Source organism: Sceloporus undulatus, chromosome 1 (genome assembly GCF_019175285.1).
Source record: "Sceloporus undulatus isolate JIND9_A2432 ecotype Alabama chromosome 1, SceUnd_v1.1, whole genome shotgun sequence".
NCBI classification, from domain to species: Eukaryota; Metazoa; Chordata; class Lepidosauria; order Squamata; family Phrynosomatidae; genus Sceloporus; species Sceloporus undulatus.
Window position 1 is genome coordinate 253,074,801 of NC_056522.1, and position 15,687 is coordinate 253,090,487.

Genomic DNA, 15,687 nt, shown 5'->3' on the forward strand with positions numbered 1-15,687 from the left:
GTAACATTTGACGGCCGCTGACAAGTAGTACAGTGAGTTAGTGAAGCATAAGGCAATAGTCATACTTTAGGCAAAAGAAAATTAAATTGTTGATACATGATGTATCAGGCATAGCTCTCATAAAAATTGTGTTATTTTACAGTTTTTTGTTGCTGCTGTTAAATATTAAGAAAATATATGCTATTCTTGTCATATTATTTCAAAGATTCCAATAAAATGGTTTCTGCATGAAGTTTTGAATGTAACTGAATGCAACATTTAAACCAAAGTGCTAAATCATATAACATTATTAAGAGCACTGGGAAATTTTCCACTTCTGTGTTTTTCAGAAAATCTATACCACTGTGAAGGGCTTGCCCATTCAACTTCCTGTTCTTACCGGCTCTTCCTCCAAATGATGTTCTCAGAAACATGAATTATGGTATCCATCTAATCAGAAAATACATCAACCCCCAATCACTTTGAGAGAATCTTTATTTTGTAAAGTTTTTTTGTTGTTGTTTCTTTGTTCAAAATAATGAATTACAATGACAGGTCATACAAGGAAACCCAGTCAGAGTGCAAAGTTCACAAGAGTTACAGACAAAGTAGAGGATTCATAAAGTTGCAAGTTTGGTTAGATCCCATGACAAGTTATATGCAACAGTTTCCGCTTAAAGACAGACAAGTTGCTATGACCTGTGACTTGCAGGACAGAGGGAGCTCCAGAATACTGAAGAGTTTCCCAGAATCCTCCTCACTTTTCCTTCCAAGCACTGGCCTGAAATCCAGGGAACACTTCCTGGCATCCAAAGAGAACACTATCCAGACACTGGATTCAGGAAGCATCCTCTCTCAGTGCAAGAATTGCCTAACATCCCTGAGCCTTCATCAATAGTTTGCTGAGTGCCAATGATCCATCAAGAACCATGGCTGGATGTAAGGGCAATAAGACCCCCACTTAACTCCACAGATGGACAAAGAGGCTCAGATGCTCCCTCGCTTGTCAATGTGTGTTGCAAAGATATATTGGAGTTGATTTTGTGCGTTGGTGGCAGCAGCAACAGCTCAGCTTCTATTATACGGGTGGAAAGATAGCTATTTTTTTAGATCCTAGGTGGAGCAAGCAGTACCAACATGATGCTAGACTGTGACAGCAGGGAAGAGCTACCGAGGGAGGAGACAGTCCCAGATCTGCTAAGGACTAACACTTTTATATGTTTAGTGTACAGGTTTTCAGAGCCTGGAGGTCCATGAAAATTTGGCAATTTTCAATGCTCTCTTCAGTGACAGAGTGGCATCCCTCTCAGGTTGACATTCTTGAGGGTGGCTCTAGCCACTAAGTTTTTAAAAACATTGTGTGTGCAAGAGATACAAAGATACTAATTCACACAACCATTCTGCAGATAACCAACTGGCCACTATTGTGGGTTGTTTTGTTTTTATTTTCCCCTCCCTAAATCGCACTAAAACTGCACAAGTCTTCCTGATGTTGATTAAGAAGTGGGAGTTCACAATTGTTATCTGCACTCCCAAGAAACCCATTCACCTTGTGTGCAATACAATTCAATAAATAGGTGATTGGGAAGAGTAAAAGACAGCTATCTGGCTTTAGGGAAAGAGTACATATGAAGTGGTCTTCATTTCACCTTCCCATATACATTAGGCGAACCAAAATCCCTATGAGCCAGCAAAGTCCCCAAAAAGTCAGCCAACAGCATTCAGACTGTGTGAAAGATCCGTGGAATAATTTATCTTCCTTTGATCCACCCTATTTTCCCAAGTTTCTGCCTGACTCCATTTTTCAGACAAATATTCCTAATTTTCTAGCACATCCTCAGTTAACCCATTCCTAACAGACTTTAGGTCCACTACACAAATCCTACAGCAGAGTAATGGCCACATGCTCTCTAGTTAGTGTCTGCAGGTCACAAGCATTGTATTAGCTGTAGCAGGAAGGGACTTCCTATGAATGACTATTCTGTATCTTCTCTATAGACCCTGAAGTGAGAGACCCCCATTGTGAAGTCCTCAGTGCCAGGTGACCAAAGTCACAAGAAACCCTTCTGGCAGCAGCCAACTCTGTGGTACAACATAATTCCTTCTCTACATTTCAATGGCTTGATATTAGTTCACACCCTCCTAGCTCAAGGTAATAGGTAAAACTGGCATTTAAACAAGAGACACACATTTGAAATGGTGCCTTTTCTGCACTGCAAGGCACCTTTTCATTAACAGAGACAAAACACTTGAATCAAGACAACTGGCATCACTTCCATTATATATTATTCCCCTTTCCCCCCACTTTTTGAATATTACAATTTAATTACTCCATGAAGGGAAAGTCAACTTACAGGAGGAAGAAGAAGAAGGAACAAAGGGTCACAGATCCATCTGGTATTAGCTTATGGCTAGGAAAGAGTAGCTCACCACACAGGCAAGCCTGACCTCACAAAAACCAGTTGCACTATGGACTGAATGGTTCAAATCTGAGCCCTCTGCCAAAATGGGGCTTGGCAGAAGGGTTGCTGTACAGGCATCACATTTCACCCAAAATGTCTTCAGCTGATGGTTATTCTGTCTAAATTGGGCAACCGTGACCCATTTCTGGCAGGTGTACAGGGGAGGAGGAGGCTTAGCATCCTCAAGATGTTGGCACGCAGGAAGCAGCTACTCTGAGCAGGCACACATAAAAGAGATCAGAATACCAGGGCATGCTGCTGAGTGTGTTAGGCCTTCCCTATCAAGCATGTCAGTGGCCAGGAGAGAAGAGGATGCCTGTGCAACATGCATGCAGATTTCAGTTTGTTCTGATCAAGACATGTTAGCAGCACATGGCAGGATAATCCCCAGAAGGGTGGGCCAGTTTGAGTTTCATGTTGAGCCCATAGAGAAAAGTCTAAAGGAGGGTGGGAGTTTCAGCAATTTCTTACAGGTCAGACCCTGAGGGCAAAGAAGATGGATTGGGGTGGAGGCTCTATGCACAGATTACAGTACAAAGCCTCTTTCTGTGTCAGGGCCGGAAGGAACATAGCAAGGAAATAACTTCAAGGGGGGGGGGTCTCAAAGCCAGATCCTAGTATGTGCCACATAGATTGGGTGGTTTCTCTGTCTGCATTTCTATAGATATATACATAGCCTAATTGGGTATCTATTTTGGAGTGTCCCAATACCACTACCACTAAAGATACCTAATGGGGGCAAGGGAAGATTCCTTATAAAGTTCTGAATCAGTCATCAGCAAGGACCTGTCCTGCTTGCCATGCAAGACAGGGCTCTACAGACTTCTCAAAGGGCAAGTCTAGTCTGACTAGGAGGAAGCAAGAGTAGTTTCTCTGTAACTGGTAAGGGAAGTCTGAATTTAAGACCAAAATACCATCATACAACCCCCTTTCTTAGCAAGACTAGACTCTGTTTTCCCAGCACTTCTACTGAGCAGGGAAAGAGGTCATTTCACCCTCTGGAATGAAAGACCATTTTTGGTAAGATATCTAGATAAGATTTTTGACAAGCATCTCCAGGCAACCTGTTGCTATGAATAATTCACTACTGCCACGACAGCTGTAAAAGCCCCAGCCCTGATCAGTCAGGGCCTGGTCGAACCCTCCACCACATTGCACAGGCACTGGAGAAGATAAAAAGAGGACAAAGGCAAAGCACGTGAGGGTGGGCTGGGAGAGTAACAAGCCATACAAAGGCCTGCTCTAGAAGGTGTGTTAGCAAATCGTCTGCCTGGGGAACCTTTCGTGAAACACAGGTCCTTCTTACTTCACAAGCATCCTGCTTTTGGAAGAAAGGCCCAGCCCATAAAGGTACAGAACCAAATGGCTCACCTGTTGGTGGAAAGGGGCCAGGCTGCAGAGCACCTGGAGTCTGAGAGGGCTGCTGGACTGACCTCAACTGTGATTGCCAACCACAGTCCTGCCGTGAAGATGGCAGGGTGATATTCTGCACACTGTGAGCCATCTGAGAAAGATTTTGGATCCAGAGAGTTTGAGGACAACAGAAATCACCAATCAAGGAGAAACACCAGGAAACCCAAAAAGGATCCAATAGGGCAGATGGCGGGCAGGTGGGCAACCAATGACCAGAGGGATGGAGCACAAGAAACCAGCCCTCTCTAGGTGGTAGCCTTTCTACCTGCACTGGGGTTGGGGGGGAAAGGAAGAACACTGGGAGGCCTTCAGCACCAGCAGGAAGTCTTGGGAGGATGTTCTGTGCCTTCTGGTTTGCTTGCTTCTTCTTCCAGCTCAACCAGATTCAGTTCATCAGCTGTATATGTGCGGAGTCCATCCAGCTCCTTCTTGTGGGCCTGCAGGACCAGCTCTGTCAGACGAGTGAAAGACTGAAAGAGAATGGGAACAAAAGGCTCAGGGATCATTTCTACAGTCTGGGTGACCATTAGTGTTTAGGTTTAGATTGGTCGGCAAGTAAATCCACACATGTTACTAACCCACAACATGAATAGTCGCCTGCCTAGGAGCCTCCTTGTTTTAGATCTCAGAGCTATACTAGGAATATTTAGTTTAGCTTCCTTACTTAGTGGCAGTTTTAATTTGCTACAACGAAGTATATCTTCTGAGGGCCCTGTTTCCTTTCAAAAGGACCTGTAGCCATTTGTAGTTCTGGATCATTCATCTCACACTTATATGCTTGTGAACATTTAAGAAATATCCAAGAATTCACTTGGATAATTCACAAATGTGTCAACTAGAGTTCATGCATGAGTGTTTTGCTCTCATGATCCCTATGTAGCCCCTAGTTTTGAGAAGCAGCTGACTGATGTTCCCAGCTTCCCTCACTCAAGTCATCTCTGGCAAGGGGAAATTATAACAAGAACCCTGCGGGGTCCTCCTTTTTCCTTTCACAATGAAGACTGGTCATGAGAGGGGAACAGATCTCTGTTGACTGCAGCAGCTGCTGCCCGGGAAGTAAGGAGTGAGGTAGATTGGGATGAGATTCACTGTGTAGCATCCTGACGGTGCTTATGAATTCATATATCCCCAACAGCTGCCTTGAATTTTACTTTGGGAGAAAGGCAGTGTATAAATCTGACAAGCAAACAAACAGGATTGTAGCCATCATCTTCAGTCTGGTTGTACAGAACCAAAGCATGACCACAGACCTCACCAGCTGGTTAAATTAAAGCTAGTTATCAAGATGTCAATTTCTCCAAGATTTATTTATTTATTTAATATTCTGCCTTTCTCCTGGCACCAGATACAAGGTGGCTCACATCAAATGAAATAAACTACAACCAAAACCTATTTGATTCAACAGTGTTTTTTTTTAATTAAACCAGCTGTTCTGTTAAAAGGACTACATTAAACAGTTTATCTCACATTTAAACACAGTAAAAACATAAAAGCATAACACACCCATTAAAAGAGCAGACTGCCACAATAACTTAAGAATCAAAGGTCTGCCCACATAAAAGGTGTTCACTTGCTGGCAAAAAGACAGCAGACAGATCTAATCAGATGCTAACACACTTCTTGAGTCCAAATGATTTCATTGCTAGAATTACACATGAACTTCATATTTCTCATTGACGTTAGCAGCTCAATCAGGTTTTAGTTATGCACCTATTACAAACTCATACCAAACACCTCCACCACCACAGTTCCAATAGTGGTTTTGCACTGTCAGAAAGATATTTTCCACTTGTGCAAACCAAGGCACTCAATTTTCACTAATCATCTACCAAATGTAACCCTTGGATTGGATTTGGATCTGGTACAAAGGGATGCTGTGAGTAGGTGATCTGTGCAACTTCATCCTGTGAAACCTGAAGCACTTTCAAACAGATTAAACCACTACTCGATTGAGCCTATAATAAAGAAAACATATCAGTTTAATTTCTATGACCATTTATCTCTTCATTAGCATACTTCACCTGGTTCTCCTTTCCAAAGTCAGAGAGCCTTCTGGATGCTAGAAGTGAAAACTCATTCATTTGCTTTTCTCTTAGATTGTTTTGTGAAGACAGTCTAGTGACCCTGGAAATCCACCCACCCAGAAGTTCCCCAACCAAGGTTCTCACCTCCTTTATGTTCAGATTGGTGCAGGCACTTGTTTCATAGAAATCCATGCCATATTCCTTAGCCAGCTGCAAGACAGAAGTTCTAATAAGTTTTGACATAAATGCCACATTGATATTGCTCCACTTCCCTTGAATCCACCAGTCCTCTTCCTTTCCCCATCCCCCTCTCCATTTAGGAAGGCAACTTATGTAGGTCAGGCTAGGCCATGAATGGAGCTTGAAAATATGGTGAAGGGCAGACTTGGGGGTCATGCATTATGCCAGAACTTGCTTTTCATTTGTGCAGGGTTGGAAAGTTGGTGAGCTAAGTTCAGGGCTTGGGAAAATTAGTTCTTTGAAGTACATCCACCAGAATCTCTCAACTACCATGGCCAAGATGTGATTGAGATCCAAAATCTGGTCCTCATCTCTATCTTTTATCAAACAGCAATCAATTTATAAATCATAACTTTTATGTACAGTATGTAGAGAGATCTTGTAGCATCTTTGGGACTAAATGAAAGAAAGAAGTTGGCAGCATGAGCTTTCATAGACTTAAGTCTATTTCCTAAATGCAACTGAGGAAGTGGACTTGAGTCTATGAAAGCTCATGCTGCCAACTTCTTTCTTTCAATTACTGTAGTCTCAAAGGTGCTACAAGATCTCTACATACTGATTTTACAGACTAACATGGCTATATTGTTGAATCCTATCTTTTCTGAACAGGTTCTAGATTATGTCTATATTTCACATCTCCTAACTACATCATTTCAGCTTTCAAGCAGTGGTGGTAACCTCAAATGACTGGATGTCCCTCCTAAACAAATAAATAAATAAATAAATACAGTGGGCCCTTGTTATCTGCTGGGGTTTAGTTCCAGGACCCCCTGTAGATAACAAAATCTGTGGATGTGTAAGTCCCATTAAATATAATGGCATAGCAAAATGGTGTCCCTTATATCAAATGGCAAAATCATGGTTTGCTTGTTGGCATTTATACTTTTTGGGAATATTTTCAAGCTGTGGATGCTTGAATCCGTGGATAAAAAATCCATGGATAAGGAAGGCCACCTGTACACAAACATAGACAGAATAGTTCCTAACATTTCAGTTTGCTCGGTGGAGAGAAGGGTTTTTTTTTGCCTTGCTTTGGGTATGGAGCAGCTATGCTACCATGTGAGCCCCACCTGCAATCTGAAATAGTACAGCTGAGTAAATTTGATAGTAGTGTGGATTGAACCTTGGAGAAGGACAACTAGTGCCAATCTAAGACATTTACCTGGAGGCCTTGCTCTCTGCCTACTTGCCTCTTCTCTTCCTCATCTGCTTTATTCCCAATGAGGATCTTCTGGACACCCTCTGGAGCATACTAGAGAGAAGAGGAAAAATATTAGCATATCCCAACCCATACATTTTGATAGTTGAAAGGAGAGCCATAAGGTATTACTCAGATTTAAGATTACCACACACCCCCTTGCTGTGGAGAATTTTCACAGAAACAGTTCCTTCCACTGCTTCAGGGCTAGACTGGGGGGGGAGAGTTACTTTCTAATACATTCTTGATCCTACACAGCTATTAGAAGTGACACAGGCCTATCTTAAGGAATCAAAGCTACTACAGACTGAAAGAGGCCAAAACCACTTTCTTGGGAAATGAACCAAGCACAAGTCACCTGAGGTGATACTCTGGACCTGATTTACCGTATATAATTTGTCGTGTGTAGGTCGACCTCATGTATAAGTCGAGGGTAGGTTTGGGGCCAAAATTCTGGATTTGTATGTGACCCATGGATAAGTCAAGGGTAAAACTTAAGAGCATGTAACCATGGATGTAAAGGATGCCCTGATCCCTCATCCTGCATCTTCCCAACCCAGCTACCCCCTCTGGAAGTTGCCAGGATGGGAAGAGGCTTGGGGAGCTAACAATCACTCTTCCTGCCATCTTGTTACCGTATTGACTTGTGTATAAATTGGCCCAGGTTTTTGGGGTCAATTTTGTAATACAAAATTTTCAATTTATACATGAGTATATATAGTCTATCATCTCCTTCCTCATCCTCAACTCATTCATCTTCCTTTCACATTTAGTGCATAGCCACAGGTTACCCCAATGTGGTGCAGTGGTCAAAATGTGGGATTGGAGTTTGAGCAATCCAGGTCCTACTCTTCACTGAGCTTGGTGCTTGGAGCCAGTCACCACCTCTCTCTCCCTCTGTTCCTCTCTCTCTCTGACCTACTTCAAAATAATGTTGTGAGGATAAAAAGGGTGGGTGGAGGAGAGCCATGTATGATGTTTTCAACTCACTGGATGGAATAAATAAGTAACCACTGTGAGTATAAAAGGAATTTCTAAGTAAATATCTGTACTCCCTCCGCCTAATATCCTACAGAGAGCTTGCGAGTATGTGCAAGGGTGCAGCCATATAATCAGGACATTTATTACCATGTTTCACTAGCAGACAGATATATTTATTAGACATTTTCCTTCCTCACTGAATAAACTTTAATTAGTACTTCATAAAACTGAGAGAAAGTATAACCACAAAAAAGTCCTTTTATTAGAGACAGAGGCCTCAAGCAGACGGGCAAAAGGAGCGGCGTGATCACTGCGAGGCTGCAGCAACTGCATGCACCTGGTCCCGATCCAGGCTGCTGCAGCAGTCCTGAACTGGGCCACCACAAAGGAACAGGCATCATGGAAACACCACACCCCCAACATGGCCTAACAGCGGCTCTTTTGGCCTGTCTATCTGAGGCCAGAGAGGCCAAGAGGATGCATATATATCCCAAGGACAATGAGACAACCCTTGGGAGTCTTAAATTTGTTTTAATTTTACAGTCCAGAGATACCAAGTACTGAATCACATGTGTGGCTGGCCTGTGTGTGTGTAAGTGCAGAAGTACACACATTCATGCAATCAAGGCTTTTTATGTTGTGTTTCTCATCTGCAGAGAAAGCAATGTATCCATTTTGCCACAACATCATCTCTTATGCTTGAGCAAACATGCTCCAGCAAATCAAGTAAAAGTAGGAAGCAAGGAGGCCTCCTCCACTTACCTCATCCACATCACTGGCCCATTTCATTATATGTTGGTAGGAGCGCTCACTGCTAATGTCGTACACCAAAAATATCCCCTAAGGAGAGAACCAGGTCAAGAAAACAAAAGCAAGAGGAAAGCAATTAGAATGTTACAGATATATTCAGATTTGAGAAGAGTTCTATTTGCTCTGTCCAGAACATAGAATGAGGTATAGATGACAAGCTTGTCTTAAATCTCACCTTAACACAGGGGCTGGGATCACACAGTGCTCCATGTGTTGCTGGACTGCAGCTCCCAGCAGCCATAGCTAGTGGTGAGAAATTCTAGGAGTTCGTATTTGACAACATCTGTAGGACTGCACAATACCCACCCATGCTTGCCTTAACACATTGAAAATGGACTCTAACTTATTGCAGTTGGGTCTGTGAGTTTATCAAAAAGCAAGCTGCCTCTGTAGTAGTTAATGGTCAGTTAATTAACATCTTGTCAGTCTTCTCTTAAAGCAGCTCTCCCCACATCATAATCATTCCAGATGTTTGGGCCTAGGGACCCCATTAGACCATACTGGCTGGGAGTGATGTAGATGCCAGAAGTCAGGAAAGTACCTCAATACATTATATAAGACATTAAACCCCATTAATCATCATGTCTCAGAGTATCTATAGGCAGGTAGGAAATAAGCCACAAATCAAACCCAGCCACTACACAGCAGTCATGTCGCAAAACATCTATTTGCACCCTCACCTGTAAAGGAAAGGCCTTCACCAAACAACTCTGTGGATAGTTGGCCCTCTAAATAAGTATACTACTCACTCTGGAAGCATGTGATCTTGCAAGCAAATCAAAATGTGAATTATTGCTAGACCACATGGTATGAGTTGGCTTGGAACTGGAAGCAGGGCTACCTCTGTACCAAAACAGAATAAAATTCCTGGCCATGTTGGCTGGGAGATTCTGGATTTTTCAAACTCCATTTTAAAAACAGTTATCAGTAGTTGTAACCCCCTACAGTTAGGACAACCCTCCTCCATTGAGGAACTTCCTGGTTGCCCCTCAGAGTTGACTTCAAACTGTTTCACCATGGAGTCAACAAAAGAGGGCTACCATCTTTCTGGATGTTTGTCTGCAGGCTCACTGACAGGGACTGTTTAGTCACAAGGCTCACTGTTATCATATTAGTCCCAATGTACTGAGTCTCAAAGAAGTCTTCAGGGAAGAAGCTCAGACCCAACCCACCAGGTCATCTCCTTGGAGTTCAGTATATCCTTTTCTGGCAACAAAAGATGAAGATATAGAAAACACATTGATTGTGGGTGTATCTAAACTGTAGAAATAATGCAGTTTACTTCTTTAACTGCCATGGCTCCATCCTACACAATCCTGGGATTTGTACTTTTGTGAGGTACCAACACTCTTTGTCAAAGAAGACTATAGACCTTGTAAAATTAGAGGTCCCAGAATTTCACAGGATGGAGCTACATCATTTAGAGCAGTGTCACACTGCATGATTTCTGCTGTGTAGATGCATGCTGTGATTGGAGCACTTGTGGCAGTTAAGGAATGAGTTCTTCAGAGGAGCAACCCCTCCACCCCCTTCCTTTTGGCATCTAGTGGAGAACAGTTTTACCTGCGCTCGCCTGTAGTACTGTTTGGTGATGGTCTGGTATCGCTCCTGACCTGCGGTGTCCCTGGAACAGAAGCACAAATTGTTACAATGACTTCTATCTGTTCACAACAGATCCCAGCTCCAGGTTTAAGACTTTCAACCCCAATGGTCTGCTGACAGGAATATCAGTCTCAAAACCCTACTTAGGGGGGAAACTTTGGGCTTCCACCTGTTTGGGACTTTGACTCCTAAAAGCCACAGCCGACATGGTCACTGGTAAGATATTGTAGAAGTTATAACTCAAAACATTGGGAGAGCAGAAGTTTCTCTGCCTCTACTATATGACATGGTTCTACTGCACATTTGAAAAACATGGGGCTAGTAGTTCAACAAACTTAAGAAATAATTGGAGTATTATTTGGAATTTTAACCGAAGTATTATTATTAAGGAACTGCTCCAGGTTATGGACACCACATAATTATAGTACTGAGGACCATATAATGAAACTGCTATCTAAAGAGCCATCCCAGTTGTAGAAGGTGTGGGGGGCACTCATATGGAGAAGTGTCAAAATATTTATCCTTTAAGAGGAGCTTACATTCTCTGTGAACTATACTAAGATTAAACAACAGCCCAAATCTTCAGGACTACTATATAAAAGATATGACAGTATGTCAGATTCCATGGGACTGGGGCAGGAGTAGTTCTGAGTATACTTAGAATAAGCAGCTTGAATGGAAATATACTCAGAGAAGAGTGTAAAAGCAATTGGCCTCTGTTATACGCATTGACTGGGTCTCATTATCCTGTTTCTCCCCCTAGATCACACTGAGCCTGACATCCTGTTACTGACATGCATATGTGTAAATGCAGCTTACACATATGTCCCTTTTTCGATGGAACACAGGAAGCTATTCTCTTGCCCATGTGCTCTGTCCCCAAACCTCTTACATGCAGCTGTCAAGCCTCAGAAAGGCCTATTGCTACTTCTTACCAGTGGGACGGGGAAAGAAGTGGGGGAAGCAATTGAGATCATGAAAATATGGCTGCTCTGGGCTCCTGGGAGAAAAGAAAAGGGTACTCCCGCCCCCAGCTGAGTCCAGCTGCTACTTCATAGTTTGAATCACCCCCATTGCTTCCCCTCTACTCACTAGTGAACACTACCAGAAGCCTTCCCCCCACCCCTCAATCTTGACAGCTGCTATGGAAAGAGAAAATGTGGAATTGTGCAGGTAGAGCTACACTCCAATCCATAATCTTGGCCAGAATGACAAAACATAGTGTGAAGCAGTTGCATCACAACTGCACCCATTTTGCACCCCACATTTCTCATCATTAAGCCTAGGATTGAAACTCAGTGTGTTGTAGTGGTTTGAGTGTTGGACTACGACTCTGGAGACCAGGGTTGGAATCCCTGCTCTGGCATGGTGATCCATTGGGTGACCTTGGGCAAGTGACATGCTTTCAGCCTCTGGAGAAGGCAAAGGCAAAACCCCTCTGAACAAATATTACAAGAAAACTCTGTGATAGGGGTGCCTTAGGGTTATCATAAGTCAGAAACAACTGGATTGATGTGGTGTTAGAACAGAATCCAGAATCATTATTTAAACTGATTTGCAATAAACTGTAATGAAGTAATCATAAAGTGTGAGTATTTCCATGCTTTCCAGTCTCTTTTAACTGCTGTTCAACCCACAAATGGTCATCGCTGCAAAGTGATTTCCCTGCAGTTGCGCTCAAGAACACATCAGCTTCAGTTTTGGCAGCAGATGTGATCTGTATGCCCCCTGCTGGACACATTTAATTTTACTGCTAAAAAACCCTATCTCTATGCTCTAACCAGAAAAAAATGATGTTTTCACTGAGAAAGGCAATCACAAATAATTATTTTCCATCCCTAGGAAGGGTAGTAGGCTATCTTGAGAGACTTAATTAAAAGCAAAACTGATGCCTTGCTGTTCATGTATGGTATGAAAAGAAATAGTCTGTACCTCCAAAGACAGGCAGTGCAATCTTGCCTTGGAAATCTGTACATTTCTGAGGCTTGCAATGCACTTCAGTGTAGACAAATGCTCACAAAACCAAGCACAGATCTGAAAAATGTGCATGTCAAAAACACAGATTTGAAAAATGCAAACATGCATTGGTTAATGGGTCAAACAGGTTAAGCAGTATAGACTGGCAAAAATGCATAGTAAAATAATATTTGGGTTGGAGGGTATATCCACAAATTTCTATGCAGAAAGGAGGAAAAAGTCATGCAAACCAGTATATAACTGGAATGGTAGAGAATGCCAGTGGGATTCAGAAAACCAAAATGAGACTGTTAGATTTTCAGATCTGTACATCCTGCTCTACTAGTTCTGGAGTGCATGCAACCCCTGTTTAAAACCAGATGGCAATCCCTAATTCAAAATCAACGCCACTCTCATTTCTATTACATAAGGAGAAAAATGGTTTAGAATAGTTCCTAGGATAGTGCTAAACATGGATGCTCAAACCTACATTTAGAAAAATAACTACTATTTCTATACAGGCAGCTATAGAAACTGTTATATTACTCCAAAGTTTGGAAATAATTTTGTTTTTGTTTTATTTTTTGGACAATAACTCCCAGTGGGTTTACCAGGTGAGAGATCTGGGGTGCTGTAGCCATAAAAACAACAAAAAAGTAACATTCTCAGATTTGTTTGATTTCCTAGTATTACTGGTCTTGCAAAACACTGTATCTGCAGAATGCTTTAGAATTTGCATATGGATTGGATAAATGAAAGTTAAACTTAATGATGTAAATTATAGAGCTGGAGATAAAATAAAGGAAGCAGTGTAGTAATAAGTTCGAGGCAAGGATACTGATGATTATGTTAATATTATTTAATATTATGCAATTATTATTACAAATAGATTGTTCAGCCTTCTTCTTGAGGATCTATATCACAGTACCTAGATCACTTACCAGATCTGTATTCGGACTTTAATTCCATCTACTTCTATAGTCTTCATTTTAAAGTCAACCCCTATGAAGAACAAAGAGAAAAAGTTACATCAACTAAGGACTTTTCCACATGTGGACCTATGTGCTTCAAAAGCAAGCCCATTTGCTAATGGTTATCACACACAAGAGCACAACAAGGTGTTAAAGGCACATTACTTAGGGTAGATTCAAATTTGGCTATCAGAAGGAGACAAACAAATCCCCATTGCTCACTTAGAAATACCTTTTCTGCGCATGTGCAAAACTGTCATTTGCACAAGTACACACACACACACACACGCTCCAGGGAGGGAGGGAAACTGGGGGAGGGGGTCCTCTTTGACCCAGAAGCCAGATCAGAGGGAGGCAGGATGAGGCTCCCCTTTGCAAACTCCATAAAACCAACACAAACACACACACACAAGAGAGAGACAGAAAGGAGGGAGCTGAGACCATAAGCCCATCTGATTCCAGAGGGCTGATACTCCCCAATGCCCTCCTTTTCCAGGGCAGGTCCTCCATTTCTCCCTCCTGTCCAGGAGGAATGTCAAAACATGCTCTCTCTGGTTTCTCCCAGCAGCTGATTAGAGGCTGCAAAGAGGAGGAAAAGCAGCCAGGCAAGGCTAAAGAGGGGAATGCGTGTATCCCGTTTTTTTAAAAAAAGAGCATTCTCTCTCTTTGGCACAGCAAGGCACTCTGGGAAACAAGGGCATCTGGAGGCTTGCTTTCCACGACAGCTGGCATTATGTGAAAGGAGTGAATTTGCAAGCAAAATGGGCATGCAAATATGGTAGTTTTTCAAATTTTCTAATTTCTTGATTCCTCTCACATTCTCCCTGGATTCTGTCCGGATTGCATGCAGCGTCATGTGATAAGCAGCTGCACTCTGGATGACCCTGCAATGGCCCCACTTTAACCTTCCAATTTCCCTCGTGTGATAAAGTCCTAAGGGTGAGATAGCACTACCCAGCATATTAAGTTGTATGTAATTAGGTTATCTGTTGTTTATAATATACAGATGGAAACCTACAGGGAGCTCTATTTACACCTAAGTGTGCACAAGACATTTTCTTAGTATCTAGATCTCCTTTACTTTATCACACAGATACCCTTTTGCATTACAGTGAGCCCGCGCCATACGTGGGCTCGTTATAGGTGGCTTCCAGCTTACACAGAAGCCACTGAGAGAATGGTACATGTGGCAAGCATGGCTGCACGGCGAGCATGAGCCCCATTATATCTAATGGGACTCGAGCATATGCGCTTTTTGCCTTACGCGGGGGGTCCAAAACAGATCCCCGCGTAAGGCAAATGCGGATGTATTTGCAGACACTATTAACATACTATGTTAATATATGAGAAACATTCATACTGACTCACTCTCATACATACAACCTACAAGTAGATCAACGTAGAACAATCTGTCCCTTCTCTAACCACAATATACAATATACAGACAGAGAGGTGGGGGCAAAATTTTCTGATGCTATATTTTTCCATGGAAATTTCTACATACCATAGAAGTGTGCATATACACACAGAGAGAAATATATATTTAGCCATAGTCATCTGAGTTATAGTACCACAGTCACTCCTTTAGTGAAACAGAATGTTCAACTAGTTGTACTGAATCAGATTTTTCTCAACTTGAAATGGAACTGAGTGAGTAAAAGTAAACATACTGCATGCAAAGGGATCTTTGAGGCTGTGTGTAAGAATCAGTATGTAGAGAGATCTTTTAGCACCTTTGAGACTGAGAGAAACAAATTGGCACCATGAGCTTTCGTAGACTTCAGTCTACTTCCTCAGATTTTAAAAGCATCTGAGGAAATAGACTGAAGTCTATGAAAGCTCATGATGCCAACTTCTTTCTCTCAGTTAGTCTCAAAGGTGCTGCAAGATCTCTTTACATACTGTTTCTACAGACTAACATGGCTGTGCTAAGGAAATGCAGCATAGGCTTTCATAGGCCTGTTACAGACAGCCAAAATAAAGCTGCTTCGAGTCACTTTGGAGGTATGGTATTTCAATGATGCATGAATCCTAAGAGTCTGGAAGCTTCA

The 15,687-nt window shown here is 42.2% G+C and overlaps 1 protein-coding gene across 1 annotated transcript in view; it reads right to left on the reverse strand.

Moving 5' to 3' along the window:
* Positions 1 to 456: 456 nt before the first annotated feature.
* Positions 457 to 15,687, reverse strand: part of RAB15 (RAB15, member RAS oncogene family) — a 26,784-nt gene continuing 11,553 nt past the window's right edge. Inside the window, exons 2-7 of the mRNA XM_042446818.1 lie at positions 13,607 to 13,667; positions 10,671 to 10,731; positions 9,060 to 9,137; positions 7,281 to 7,370; positions 6,023 to 6,088; positions 457 to 4,324 (exon numbers count right to left, since the gene is read on the reverse strand). Coding sequence (XP_042302752.1) covers positions 4,163 to 4,324; positions 6,023 to 6,088; positions 7,281 to 7,370; positions 9,060 to 9,137; positions 10,671 to 10,731; positions 13,607 to 13,667 — 518 coding nt within the window. The 3' untranslated portion in view covers positions 457 to 4,162. The remainder of the gene's footprint in view (positions 4,325 to 6,022; positions 6,089 to 7,280; positions 7,371 to 9,059; positions 9,138 to 10,670; positions 10,732 to 13,606; positions 13,668 to 15,687) is intronic.